Source organism: Larimichthys crocea, chromosome VII (assembly GCF_000972845.2).
Source record: "Larimichthys crocea isolate SSNF chromosome VII, L_crocea_2.0, whole genome shotgun sequence".
Lineage (NCBI taxonomy): Eukaryota > Metazoa > Chordata > Actinopteri > Sciaenidae > Larimichthys > Larimichthys crocea.
This window is the reverse complement of record NC_040017.1, coordinates 1,232,415-1,247,379: the sequence shown is the minus strand read 5'-3', so window position 1 is coordinate 1,247,379 and position 14,965 is coordinate 1,232,415. Positions and strand designations below refer to the sequence as shown.

The 14,965-nt window shown below is 40.3% G+C and overlaps 1 protein-coding gene across 6 annotated transcripts in view; it reads left to right on the top strand.

The window, feature by feature from the left end:
* Positions 1-4,883: 4,883 nt before the first annotated feature.
* Positions 4,884-14,965, top strand: part of bcas3 (BCAS3 microtubule associated cell migration factor) — a 327,897-nt gene continuing 317,815 nt past the window's right edge. For 4 of the 6 annotated variants that reach the window (XM_027280626.1, XM_027280623.1, XM_027280628.1 and 1 more), the window contains exons 1-5: positions 5,485-5,601; positions 7,820-7,911; positions 8,041-8,095; positions 9,795-9,870; positions 10,633-10,739. In XM_027280626.1, coding sequence (XP_027136427.1) covers positions 7,841-7,911; positions 8,041-8,095; positions 9,795-9,870; positions 10,633-10,739 — 309 coding nt within the window. In that variant the 5' untranslated portion in view covers positions 5,485-5,601; positions 7,820-7,840. Of the gene's footprint in view, positions 5,058-5,478; positions 5,602-7,819; positions 7,912-8,040; positions 8,096-9,794; positions 9,871-10,632; positions 10,740-14,965 lie in introns of those variants that run through there. The other 2 variants (XM_027280625.1, XM_027280624.1) reach the window with 2 other exon arrangements.

Sequence of the window (14,965 nt, the reverse complement as noted above, 5' to 3'; positions counted from 1 at the left end):
CAATCGGTTTTAGATTAATTCATACAATCAGTGAGAAACTTAAGAACCCCCTTATGTACCCCATCATCCCATTTCCCATGAGTGTGAGTTCCACTTTCAGGTCAACAAGGGCCTTTAAGCAAGTGAAGAGAACCTACAACACAAGGTGTTAAAGAAGGTCATCAGGAAGGTCACAGATATCATGTGCAAATATGCCACTGGGAGAGGAGAAAGATCAAATTTATATTTCACTCTGAGATAAAAACCCTAGCAATTAGAAGGGGTTCCATAAAACAATTAATTAACATTTTAGAGCAAATTTCTTCTCTCTTTGAAATCAATCCACAACAATCATCATTGAATCAAGATATTGCAAAATCTCGACCCATGTACATATGTACAGTAGAGGGTCACCACCATGGAGAGGTTACTAGCACATACGATGCATGGTGGCGTGGAATCCATCTTCGTAGAAGATTTCCATGAACAGTCGTTACCATCAGTTGCATATCATCATAACATAGTTGTAACTTTGAACTTTAAACATGTATTACATTACTGTGAAAACCATCTCATGAAAATTGATTTAACACTGATCATAAAATGGCAAAATGATTAAAATCACATCTTTTAGAACACAAACAACCAGTAAAGCCAGAATTATCACATAAAGTTAACCTAAAATGGAACACACAGGTAACAGAAAAACTGATTTTTTCCTGAAGATAGAAAATATTTTCTCTCAATTTATTTATTTTTATTCATCCACTTACCCCCTGTTGCTCCATAGACACCATACATTTACAGACCATAGGTCTCCTCTTCACCAACTTCCCAAGAGAAAGATCATCCAGGCCAAAGCCTGAATCCTTTCCTCAAACCTTCAAATCATAATACCGCTTACCCAACTGGATTGGCAGCCGCTGGCGTACACACACACCTGGTTTTGCTGGTTTTGAACAGTTTGTTTGGGCCAGAACTATTTGAACTCTATATTCAAAACCTAATTTTAACATCCTTTTGTGTATGATTATGCGAAAAGTTTGTAGTATACTGAAACTGCTCAGTAGGTACTGTTCATTGACTGTTTTAGCAATGTATAAGGCATTCAGTATCATGTGGAGACTACAGGGTAGGCAGGAGTATAGCACTCATCTGCTTCATCTTCAAATCTCGGGCCAAATCATTCAGTTGTACACTTTATAATCGCTCTAGTGAATGGAATTGGATGAGACATTGGTGAGTGTATGGACGAAGGCATATTTTGACATAGCCAACAGTTACTGAGATTACGATCGCAAGCATAATCATTCATTAGACTGAAGGCTGAATTTGTTTTTTGGAGGTCACCTGTACCTCTATCACGCCTTGTTGATTTAGGTTTGGCACCTCAAGTGTATTTTTTGGAAGAAAAATTGGACCAGTATATAGAAAACTGTCACCCTTATCAGTTTCACCATAGTACAGATCTTACCGCTCTGCACCTCCCCTGGAACATCTCGGTAATTAACAGCCCACAGTTTATATCAGGATAACTTTTCAATGGCTGTTAGGAAACAACCACAACTCCAGAGGTTCAGTCAAAGGTACAGCAGCTGTGAATGTTACCTTCTTTACCTGGGTACACTCAACACTGTCTTAATCAGAGCTTTATCATGCGTTGTCCATGACCATTTACCTTGAGAGAAAATCAGGGGGTGAACTAGGGCTGCACGATATGGCCTGTAACCAATATCTCGATATTTTTAAGCTATATCGCAATACACGATATATATCTCGATATTTTTGTTGTTGTTGTTTTGTACTCTTTTTATAGCATTTTAACACTTGTCATATTTTTTATGAATTTTTAATGCATTTCATAATGTAAATATGAGCTTTAAAGCAGGGCAGGATCATACTTGGCTTATGGACACGTTTTAAATCAATTTTAACCAGTCTTCATATTTTATAAATAAACCTTTAATAAATTTAACACCACGTCTTATTTTGAAAACCGGAAGTGTCCACACGCTGCAGTAAGCTCGCGCGACTTTCCCGTTTTATCAAAGTTTTTGCCATAAAGTCGGCAATAAGGGCGCACTTGAAAAATTGGAGCAGCTGACGTGACCACGCGAAAACGAGAGACGGCTGGCGTGACCGCAGTGTTTTTCTTCGGAACCAAGTCGCCCGTCTCATCTCAATTAACTCGCTCGTGCCTTCACTTCTCTCCTCACTGATACAGAAAGTACGCATGCGCGCAGGGATTTTACTGGGTGGGCGGGGCAGTGTGTGCTGCTGTGAGCAGCACCAGGAGTGAGTGACAACAGGCAAAACTCCGGAGAATAAATGCAGACGGCTTAAAACATTTAGGGACAAGTACTCGATGGTCGCGATATAGTCATTTACTTTGTTTGAAAGATGATTTTTATGAATGGCCTTTTGAATAATTCTGTGTGATTACAAATGTTTTATAATGTTTGTGTCAATCCCATTCTGACTGTACTCCCTGGTGGTCTCTAAATTTGGTAATCATTATTATTCGGTAGTTAGTATTGATCTTATGATCAATAAGAGGGGATTGTTATGGAATTTTCTCTTTTAGGGTTACACGAGGCCACGTGTGAGCCTTGTGATCCACAGCAGTATTAACTGTTTGTCTTATGACTAGGTGCCACCATATCTCACTGTGGTGGCCAGGGTCGAAGAGGCTTGTTGCTGCCTTCATAGTCATAATAGATAGCTTGTTGTTGCCGTTCCAATCTGCGTAAGCGGACATCTGTGTCCCCAGACTGGAATATGTTGACAATAACACCTCCAAGAGTAAATACATTCTCTTTGACTAATTCTGGGGCTTATAGTATTTGGGGTGTGATCTTTGGGTTTAAAAATTATCCACCATCACGAGTTCGTCAGAATGCGAGACCGACTCAAGCACTTCAGGTGTACTTTGAGAGTGTCTCTAATTCTCCTTGATCAAGCGTCAATAAATAATACAGCATACTTCAGCAATTTCTCCACAACAGATACTTTGATGAAATTACGTGCAATTAACATTCTTAATCCTCCGAAATAAGTTCAAAACAATGGTAATTCGTGGTAAATTATTAATATACATCAGCAATATTAATGAGCGTTATCGAAATTTCGCGAGGTTTTTGTCTTTTTCGGGCGCTCGTGCGCCCCCCACGGAGAATGCGCCCTGGGCGGCCTCCCACATTGCCCATAGCTAAAGGCCAACTCACACCGGACGCGGAACAGAAGCGGAACGGCACCGCCACGGTCACCGTAGCAAATAGAATCCAGTCTAGTCAATGAGAGCACTCACACCGGGCGCGGATCAGAAGCGGCTCTCCGCGCCACGGCGCGAGCTTTCCGCAGGATTTCTATTTCTTCTGTAAGACCGGCCCTGTACATCAGGATGAAAGTACACTACAGTTTTGTTTGTGGATCTAAAGACTTTCAGACACTTTGGTTCACTTCATCTTCTGTCTGGTGCATTTTGAGCAATATCTGATCAATTTTGAACTTGAAAAGTTGCTCTGATTGTGACTCTATGTTCAATTAAAATAATTAGATTAATTCAATTAAATTAAATTGATATTGATGCGTTTTAAATCAAACTTCATCCATTACAACAAACTTCAAATCATACGTAAGCAGGTTACTGTGGCAACGGGCCCCGGTTTGTTTACATTTGCACGTTCTGATGTCAAGAACGTTCAATGGTCTCCATGGTGCACCAGATTCTGATGTCAAGAACGTTCAATGGTCTCCATGGTGCACCAGAAAAATAAATATATTATTTGGCATTATTCGAAAAATGGTCGATAAACTTGTAAAAAATGAATGCCTTAAACTAAAATTTAATATATTCTTTGAGTACTACACAATTATTAAAACATTCAGCCAATATTTACCATCTAGAAATCATTTTACACCGAGAAAAACACCGTGTCGCCAAAAAAATCAAAATATCTATTTACAGAAATTATTAATTACTACACAACTATCAACACATTTCACAGATATCCCGAAACTTTCAGTCCAATTTCTTATCATCTAATAAACATTTTAAACCGACAAACGAGTGTAAACAAAAACTGTTTTCCTAACAGGCCGGTTTACATGAATGAAATATACATTTTGTACTGAAAAAATGATGATGATTAAACTAAGTTTGGGGAAAGTTTAAAAGTTGTCTTACACGGGACTCACACGGGACTCACACCGAACGCGGAACAGAAGCGGAACGGAAGCGGAACGGTACTTTGCCCGGTGTCAACTCACACCGGACGCGGATCAGCCGCGGAACGGCAGCGGAGCGAGCCGGCCGTATTCACGCGAGATCACGAGATCACGCGAGAATCCTGGACATACCCGAGACCCCGCGATAAACAGTGTATAAAGAAAACAACAACAACAAACAGCTGACTTTGCTTCTCCGACGTGGAGGAGATTATAAAAAACATCTGTTGTGTCATAAATGATTGTGTGTTGTTCCACTTCAACAATTAGTCTCTCGTTGAGACCCTTTGATCGATCTTTGATCACCTGGTGCCACCGGTCATGACGTAACGTTGATGTGAAGTTGTAAAAAGCTACATGAACTGAGTATTCTATTTGCTACGGTGACCGCGGCGGTGCCGTTCCGCTTCCGTTCCGCGTCCGGTGTGAGTTGGCCTTTACCTGACATGTCTCAGCAGGTTGGTCTTTTAGTCTTTCACGGAGCTTTCCTCTCGTGTAGGGGGTTTCACGGAGCTTTCCTCTCGTGTAGGATGAGTTTTCAGGTTGGATTCAACTTTTTCACGGACAGGTGTTCACACAGGTCAACGATCTCTCGAGTCCAAGCGCGAATGAACAATTCTACAGGTTTGCGTGCCCTTACGTCACCACGGTCGTACGTGACCTTTCTGTCTCCATGACAATGACGGATGCACATGCGTGCGTGATGGAGACAATGTGCATCCCTCATTGTCGTATGGGCCTAAGTCTTGTTTTTGCAAGTTACCTCAAGCCACTGCTCTTTCCAGCTTCAACCTGAGGTGTCACCATAACAATGAAGGTTTCCATTCTTCAATTTACATGAATGAAAGCAGGTATGATGATAATGTTTAGCATTCTTCAACAGAGTGTTGGGAGAAACAAACCAATGGTGCAATGCAGTTTTAATAGTCTTAAAACTAAATTTGCAGATTTAGTCCAAACTTTGATGTCCAGTGTATTCTGTAGCTGAATTATATTTATGACTCATTTCAAACTTATTATTTTTAGTTATTTTTAGTGACAGGACACTTTTTGAAGATGTCTGTGAATTATGTCATAGGTGTTATGAGTGTTTTTAAGCAGAGGTGTCCACTCTGTCTACTGATGACGGCACTGCAGGAGATGTCACTGTAAACACAGGATATGCTTTATTTGGTCAAACGTATTGTTTCTAACACGTGACGCGCTCGTGAGTTCCGCCCTTGCTGCTCTCTGATTGGTTTGACGCAAACGTCTTCTCTTCTCTGATTGGTTGCCACTTACACAACACAGTTCCGCAAATCTCGTCTGTTTGTGTTTTGACGGTTCGGTAAGGAGCTCCTCAGACAAGTGCACGAGCGAGGACACGGTCAGCCTTCTGCACGCCGGTTCGTAACGGTAACAGCTTCGACGTAACGTCTCCCTGAAGCGGGACAAACGCATGTCCCGCCTCAGGGCTTCAGCTGTGCAGCTTTATCACTGCAGGGGAGTTTTATCAGCTAATGCTAGCTAGCTCAGCTAGCTTTGGGCTCCTTATCTCACCAGTGTAACTTCAGCGTTAGCCCGTGGCTGCATTGTGTCGACATGGCAGCTGTCACAGATGTTACCTGTGTCAGTCCTCTGCGTGGCAGTGCTGCAAGACGCGTGAATACATGTTCTGTGTGCGTGACCGAGGCTTCTCAGAGGAGCTCATCTCTGCTGACTGCATGCAGCCTCGTCTCCTCTCTGCTCATCGTCGATATAACGTCACATCAGCGTCTGCTAAGTGTGAATGAGTAGCAACGTCCAGACATACGTGCAGCATATGGAAAATGCCTAAACTTCATTGAAACAGTTGAATGTGGCACACGTGTCTTCTGTCATTACTATGTTAGCAATAGTCAGCTCTTGTTTAGGTAGGTGTACCGAACTGCATCGAGCTTATGTGGTATACATGGCTGCATATCCTGACTTATCACTCATTGGGTTTGAGCCTGCATGTCCTCCCATCCATCATTCACTTCTCCAGGGCGAGTTCATGCTGGCAACAGACTTTTTCCACCTTCAGTCACATCCTCCTCCAGCTCCTCCACAGGGACCCTGATGCACTTTGTCAGGCCAGCACTGACATAAAATTGCAGAGAATCAGCTCAAAGTTTGACTCCTAACTAGCAGACCTGCCCAGAGTACTGCGACAGAGAGAGCTCCTGTGTGTCAGATTTACAGAATATGGCAGAATATAAATATATATATTTGTTACCTTAGAATGAACCTTTTTTATCTACAGATGCCCAAAACAGAAAAACTAAACATGCATGTTGAGCTCTCCTGGATGTCTGAACTCCTGACCCTTTGTCAGAGTGACTCAGTTGTGAGACTGACTGTGTGGTACTTTAAGCACTTTAAATGACTCATTGACTCAAAATGTCACATTTTTAGTGTAGTTTAAACTGTTGTCATGAACAGTTTTCTCATAGACGTACAGTCTGTCTGGCTGACAGCGGTGTTATACACTTGAGATTGGTCTTTGTCATCACTTTTTCAAAGGTCTCGGCTCGGCATGGACTGCATTTTATCTCAAACAAAGAGGCCTCAGGATTTTAATTCAAGACCCCAACTGTGGGGATATCACTAGTCAGTTTAACTCAATTCTTAAGTTAAACTAAATTCTCTAAATTCATCATCACTCTGACTGGAAGTAAAACTTCTATTGGAATGTTGGTACTGTTGACAGTTCTCACCCCTCCCAGCCTCTCAAAGAAACTGAATGAAGGAGACAGAAGAAGAAGCTGTGGCTGAGACATCAGACAAATCTTCTGTAATAAAATTTGACTCCCTAAACCACGAATAGTTCATCTGCCAAGGATCATTGAAAACAAGACACACAGCAGTCTGTACAAACACAGAAAAGCTTGGTCTTGTTGACGCGGTCTTGATTTAGGTGGTCGTGTGTAACAGCCATATGTATATGGGCTGGAGGTACTCATTATGTACTCATTGACAGGTAATCGGGTACACTAACAATAAATCCTGATGAAGGTTCTGAAGGTCAGTTTTTAGTGAAGCTGCTTTAGTCATGTTTTGCTGTCTCAGTCTCGTTAACTGTTTGTTATTCTCAAGTATGTTCACAGATACACTGTGTAGGTATGGATCGACAACACTAAATATACTCTTAGTCTGGCTCCACTTGATTGATCATTTTATTACTTACTTTAATATGACAATAGTGGCCTATTTCAGCATGATATCCAGTGATATTAATCCTTACCAAACTGTATGTAGCAGTCCAGCCTTGCATTGGTGTGTGAGTGTGAGTTTTAAAGGTATTGGCGGGTGTTATTAGAGCAGGTTAGTTGCTTCATGAAAGGGTGAATAAGGGGCCAGTGAGCATCAGTGAAGTTAGAAAAGTACTATAGTAAGCAGTCTGTTACCGTAAATGCAGTACTATAAGGATCAGTGGAGGAACTGGTCAGCAGAATGGCCGGTCACCCACATTGTTCCGTGTGAAGGTTTGATTTCATGCCAACTCTTGCATGCTGCAAAGAAACAGAGCTATTGGTTCATATGTGCAAGTGAAAGTTTGTCTTTTTGTTTGTATGCTGTTGTCATGTTAAAATGTCTCTCTGTATCTTTTCAGGACAACAAGACAGGACACAAAATGGCATCGGACTCTCCACGCAGACCTAGTCGCTGTGCTGGAGGGGTTCTGGTCCGAGCACAAGCTGCTACGTAAGACGGAGATCTGTTTTTATTATTTAATTAGAAGTCCTTCAATCACGATACTCTTATGTATGCATGTGCAGTGTGTTTTGTCCATAACTGTGTATTAGAGATGACATGAGCTGTTTGCTGTCACAGGGAGCAGTCTTACATGGAGAGTGTGGTGACCTTTCTGCAGGATGTGGTCCCCCAGGTAACTTCACGTATTCACTCATACTCCACTGCTCCACTTGTGTCCATGCTGGTAAAGTGTCTAAAACGCCTTCATTTCAGTGTGCTGTTGATGGACACTGTTGTCCCATAATGCAGTGCCCAAAGGAGATAGCAGTGCTACTCACAGCTCTAGAAAATATATATTGTTGGTTTTGATGAGAAAGCTCCAAAAGATGTCATAAACACATTTTCTCATAAACATTTTCTGTCATAAACATTGCTGTTCGGATTTCATCATCTCCTGTCAGTGTAAATCTGTCAAAAACATTGATTTCTTTCCTTAATTAGTGCATAGTATATACTTCTAAAGTTCTAAAGTCATTATGTTGTAAAGAACTGGACACGGATATGATCTGACACTAGAAAATGAGCATTTATGACATCAACTCACTGATATCTTCACAGTCATCAAGTGTCCAGGATTTTTTTTTTAAAGAATACTTTTTATATATATATATATATATATATCTTTGAATAGTTCAATAAGAATAATTATGTGCAGTTTGTATGATGCTGTTATCTGGATGCACACCTCCACAGTTTGTCCGCTAAGAACAAGCATGATGATTGTGGTAATCTGTCCAGCTCAATAACACACTCTCACACTCGTTTGCCACTTGTTTATTGTCGGTTATTGTAATCAATCATGTGTGTGTTCTTTGGGTGTGTGTGGTTACTGTAAGAAGAGAATAAACAAAACAGGAAGAGATAAACATTTGAAATAGTAATTAACATAAAGAATATGATATGAAATAAACAGGAATAATGTCATGTAAGATAATGAAAATGAACAAAGATTAATCAGTTAAGAGGACAAAGCGTTAATAAGGGAGCGTCAATAATTTACAAACTCTGAACTTAAGAAGGCTCCTCTGCATGTGATGATTTGTGCTCTACTGCACACAGAGGCTATGGAATTGAGCGACGGTCCCTTAATGACCCATTGGCGCTCACACTGCCAATGAACAGCTAAAAGTCCAACATTAACTACCTAATAATTACATACATGGATACAAAGTACAGTAATAATATACAATATGTGATATGAAGAATGTAAAGTGATAAAAACGCACATAGAATATAAAAAAAAACAAGTCTAGAAGAAGAAATGAAGAATAAAATCCACTGAGATGAAATAAAAGCAGCCGCAGTGTGTCTCTGAACAACTGCAGCTGGGAGGTCCCAAACTGTTGTGGTGTATCAATTAAAGGCACATAATTTGTGTGGTAATTAGTGTGGTAATTTGAGTGTTTTTGGTCCAGAACAACCTGGACAGTGCCTGTACATGGGGATTGCATGTGCAAAGCCACAGACTGTGTTGGAAGGTGTAGTCTTTGGGGCCAAGTGGGCAACCTTCTGAACACACATACACAAAACTATTTAAACCATATGCTGTATTAGAACATGTGGAAGGGAAGCTACTCATAGTAAACCATTCTGTGAATGATCAGTCATAGCTTTGATTAGAAACCAATATGTGACCTGCTTCATTCCTGAGTTGAAGCAATGCAGGTTGTCTACCAGATATTCTTTGAGTGTTAATTCTGCTACAAAAAACATCAGGCTGGTAAACTGGATGTGGTGAATAGATGTTGGAATATACAGCTTTGTTGTGTTGTGTCTGTTGCTGTATTTCTGTGTACATTTGTCCACTCTCCTCTCTGTGTTTTAAACTCCAGGCATATACTGGGGCTCCACCCACAGATGAAAAAGAGAAAATCATTTGGGTTCGATTTGAAAAAGCTGACATCAACGGTAAGTGTCAGGTAACAAGTTTGGTTTGTTTGAGTACTGTTGAGTACAGTTTTAAACTGAGATGGGAGCAAAAAAAAAAATCACAGATTACTGAAATGCTGGACTGAGAATAAATGGTTGTGATTCAGCAACAATATGACTAGTACTCAAAAGGCTGCTTTCTTAAATAATAAATAAATACAGGAAAAAATTCATTTGATGAAAAAATGATTAAATATTCTTTCACAAGTTTAATAATTTTACATCGTCACTCCATTCTAGTTGACATTTTTTTTTATGTATGGCGAGTCACAGTTCACTCTGCTGAATAAACTTTAGCTCTAGTTCTAACTTCAGAACACTAGGCTCTTCACTTGAGAGCAATGACTGAGCTCGAACTTTTATGTTCAAATGACATTTTCTAGCATGCGTGATTGTTTTGCTGCTCTTTGCTCTAAACTGTTGGACAGATTTTAAAGTTGAGTTTAAGATGCACACACACTTTCAGATTTGGGATGATGTTGCATTAAGGCTATGCTCTTGAAACTCCACCATTTAATGTTGTTAATGTCTATGAACTTGTGATCTGGAGCTTTGACACAAAATGCAAATTCTTTTAAAGTCAAGTGGATGAAACAGAGAGCAGAATTATAAGTGGTCAGATGGATAATAAATCGTATTTCAAAATTTAACATGACACCAGATGTAATCCAGTTGTGCTTTGTTGGTTGATGATTTAACGCATCTTTTATTTCAACTTTCTATTTCATGTCTCTTGCACAGACACCGCACGCAACCCAGAGTTTATGGAGATGCACAGCGGTACTTCTGAGCCTCCTCTCTGCCTCATGATTGGCTACACTGATGGGATGCAGATCTGGAGCGTATCTGTAAGTCACGTTTTCTTTGCAATGCTAAATTCAGGTGAAACATTTAGTTCAAAATCATCATTTGGCTCATTATAACTGTATTCTTGTACAGAACTAAAGGGCTGATCGATTCTTCAAAAGTCAAGAGCAGAAATTAGCAAAGCATTGATTTGGCCGGTTGATTCTGAACAAGTCTGTTGAAGAATTATAGTCAAAGATTTATATTTTAAGAGTAGCAGTGTACAGATATAACTTATGAATAGCAAATGTTTTGTTATACAAAACTCTTTCACTGTTCTACAATGACAAATGAGCTTATTGTGGTCACTATGCAAAAACCAGGAGATATAGGTTCAGAACTCGTTTGCATTGTGCTTTCATTAATAAACTATAGGCCTTGTTATTATAAGGAATGTCATACTTTGCTAACGTTTGGTGTTGAACATGTTTGTACTTGCGGTGTCGATGGACAGTGCTTACAATTGATTGTGTGATTGGATTATGTCTTCATCGGGTTCAAAAGTCAAACTCTGGTCAAATCATTTGCTGACCCTGGACCTGTAAGGACACGTTCATCACAACAGTCCAAGTGGCTAATGGAAAACAACAATTGAGACCAGCTGAAAACACGAGCTATACTCCATAACATTAACAAGATGAATGTCTGCATCCACAGCATGTCAGTAACTATTTTAATAATTAAATATTTCCACACATAACTTAGAGACTGCTAATTAATTACATCTGTCATAAATCAAGATTGATGACAATCAATCAAACGTTGCACATTTCACAAAAGTTAGTGCAATTCAAAGTGCTTTATGACTGACAATCTGATCATGAGAAAGTACAAATGTTGAATGGAACCACACCAATTAAACTCCTCGTTATCTTGATTCTGTCCAGTGAACCATTAAAAGCTACAACGACAAAGCAAAAAATTAAATATCCTGATGACAAATGTTTTCAATCATATCATATACAGTAGAATAGTGATCAGTGTCTCACCTGCACTTTGGTGTGTCCCTGTTTAAATTCAGCACTGTATTGCAGTGTAGACATTTGTTCACTAGGTGGCACTGTTGACCACGTAATGAGCAGTATTTGAGTCAAACAGTAGCACTTACCTCCGGCTCAGAGCTGAACACGAGTCCAAAGATCCTGTTGAACTTCATTACTGTTTTCTGAATAAAGGGTGTACAGAGAACACGGGAGGAGGACAAATAAACGGAACGCACAATCAGCTATCGGCCAATCGAAACGTTTTCTCTGGAAACAAATTTAGTTTCAATATGCAAATCCATGATGAGTACTGAAGCTAAATGACTGGCATTGGCTCTGCCCTCTTTGGTGTGCATTAGCCATTTAGCTTCAGGGTCTTTTAACTTATCATTACATCTGAAAGTCTTCTACACCTGTCAACATTAACTCTGAGTGTATCTGCTAAACAAAAATATACACACATCTTCACAAACCATATTCAAATGTGTATCTGTATGTCTCTGTACATCTCTACATATACACACATGAATGTGTATCAGCTCTGTGGGTGACTCTAAACTATTATGTCCAGTTAGAATCCAGTGAGAAATTACACATGAATAATAACAACAGGAATAGTAATTATGATAATTGTGATCTATATAGGAGTATTTGTTGAAGTGTGTGTTGTATTGCATTAGATTGTCCTGTCTGATATTGTGTCCCCTCCTTGTGAACACTGTAAAGAACCTTAGTTCAGTCCATCCTACGACTGAACACAAGTCATCTTTGCAGTTCCAGCACTGCTGACCTAATGTGAAATGTGGCCACAAGAGGGAGACCTTTTGATAATATAATGGAAGGGGTGATTTTGGTTAACATGACCCCCATTATTTACAGGTCAGATGTATACCACAGAAATTAAATCACATCTTCAATAAATACATACCTCACAACAAAGGTCCAAAAGGCTGTAATTACTGCAAAACTGCTCGTTGAAATACATTTTTCTGTTCAGACATATTCATGTGACTGAGCAAACCTCAAAACTCTTCCCAAGTAGAATGGTTGAGATATCTTGTTCAGTGAATTCACGTCTTTAAAGACCATCTTGAAAATCATTAGGAGATTTTGTCCGCTCTGTGATTTAACAGATTACCCACAAACGCTGTGAAAGCTTTTACTCAGCGAGTATCGCCTTTCATGCAGAGGCTGTCACTGAAACATGCAAACTTCACATACATCCTGTGAGATCTAAACACACCAAAGTCCTTAATCAGTCTCTTTATAAACATCCACAGGCCATGGGGTAAGACGACACAACGACTAACTTTACCCCGTGAGCACACACATTGGCCACTGTGATGTGGCAACTCATGATGTGCTGCAAGCAGATTTTCTGTTGCAGTTATTATGGTGGAGCAGAGGATTACAGCTGTTTTAGCCACACTACACACACCCAGTAAAAATATAAGCTTGGTGAGGCTCCTCTGGCTCTCTCAAACTCAACACCAATTCTGATTCACGCCGTGCAGCCCGGACTGCTATCACACGTAGTCCTTCCTCATTGTTTTTCTTTCAGTTTTAAAAGTTTATGGGATGTTTCTGGGTTGTGTTTTTTCACAGGGCTTTAAGTAAGCAGTGAAGGTGCCTTGGTCTCTGGCCCTTGAGTGGCTGTGAAGTGTTTGTGACAGTTGCTAAGCCAACACCCTCTGTAATGGCCCAGCAGAGTACGAACATAACACGTGTACACACACTAGCGAGATGGGGACTCTTGACTGGTTTGTATGGATGCTGACAGAGCTGTTTAGGCGATGTAGATTACTGTCGCCTCGCACTGGAGAGGTGTCATCCACCGCTGCCTGATAAGAGGCAGACTGTCGTGGACTAATTGTCTGTCTGTGTACGTGTTGAAATGAAATGACCCGTTTGGGAGTAAAGTCTTTGTGGCAAGTGTCAGCGGATGTGCTGGAGACCTGGTACTCTATTACAAGTCCATAATCCTGTACTGAGATATTAATATTTGACTTTAGAAATGGGGTTTCTGTAATAGAGAAAATGGACAGAACATCGGGTTCAGTTCATGCTACTGTGAGCTGAGAAATTAGTACCTATCTGTAGGATTGCAGAACATTAGTACAAATGTGTGGTTTCAGGAGGAAGCTGTTGTTCTCTGGTTCTGTAGAGCTGACACACATTGTGGCTTTTATGTTAAAGCTTTCACTGGAAAGTGCTTTCTATTAATCTTCAACGTGGATGCCCGAGACGTTTTCCAGTGTTTTATTTGGCATGAATCAGAAGAAAAGACTACTATTAATCGCTCTGTTGTTTTTCTTCATTCACACACATGACCTGTAGACATGCATAAACTGTTGGGGAGAAATGTCAGTACCTGGAACCTCTCAATCTACCACAATCGCTCCGTGCCGACCAGTACGTGCTGGATTTGACCCGGCAACTCTCCAATCCCTACAAACTGAGCTACGGCTGCATCCAGGGAAATGAGAAAAATCTACAGTGTTAAGTTATGCTGATTGTGGCTGGATATCTTTTAGTCCTATTGAGTTGTTGTAAATATGTTGGATAAATCCCTCAAACCTTTTTGAAAGTCCAACTTGAAAAAAACTAAACAAATATATGAAATGTACAAAAAATACCCCAAATAGCCTCAGAATTGAATATTGTGGAGTTATAGTTTACTTAATTCTGCTCTTGTGTCACAGTCAGTCAAAAATCAATGACGTGATCTGTACTTAGCTGACTGAATGACATTTTTGGATTCTTAAAAAAAAAAAAGGTTTTACAGCTCAGCATTATAAGTAGTGCTGCGTTTTGGAAGCACCTGTTACTGTGTGATCCCTGAAGCACCTGCTGCCTCCACAAAACCTCCAATATGTCCAGCACTGTGTTAGTGAGCGGACTCACTTGTGAATATGGCCCAGATATCTGTTCACAGCTTATGGCATTACATTTGGGAGATTAAAACAGAAGAGCAGACACTGTGATTCCACAAAAACATCTGAGCCACAAATGAAACGAATATAATGAATGACTGTGTGCAGGGAAAACAACTTTGAAAAAGCAATTTGGCATATTGCATACGCCGGGCCCCGCTAATGTAATGGTGGGAATGTTGTTGATGGCAGTGGATGTCACACAGAGCCATGTAAGGCGAGGATGAACGGCAGGGTAATGCACAATAACCCGGCGCATTAACCTCCGGCCCTCCCCTCGTCTCATTTTAATCCAGCAAATTCCATTATTCC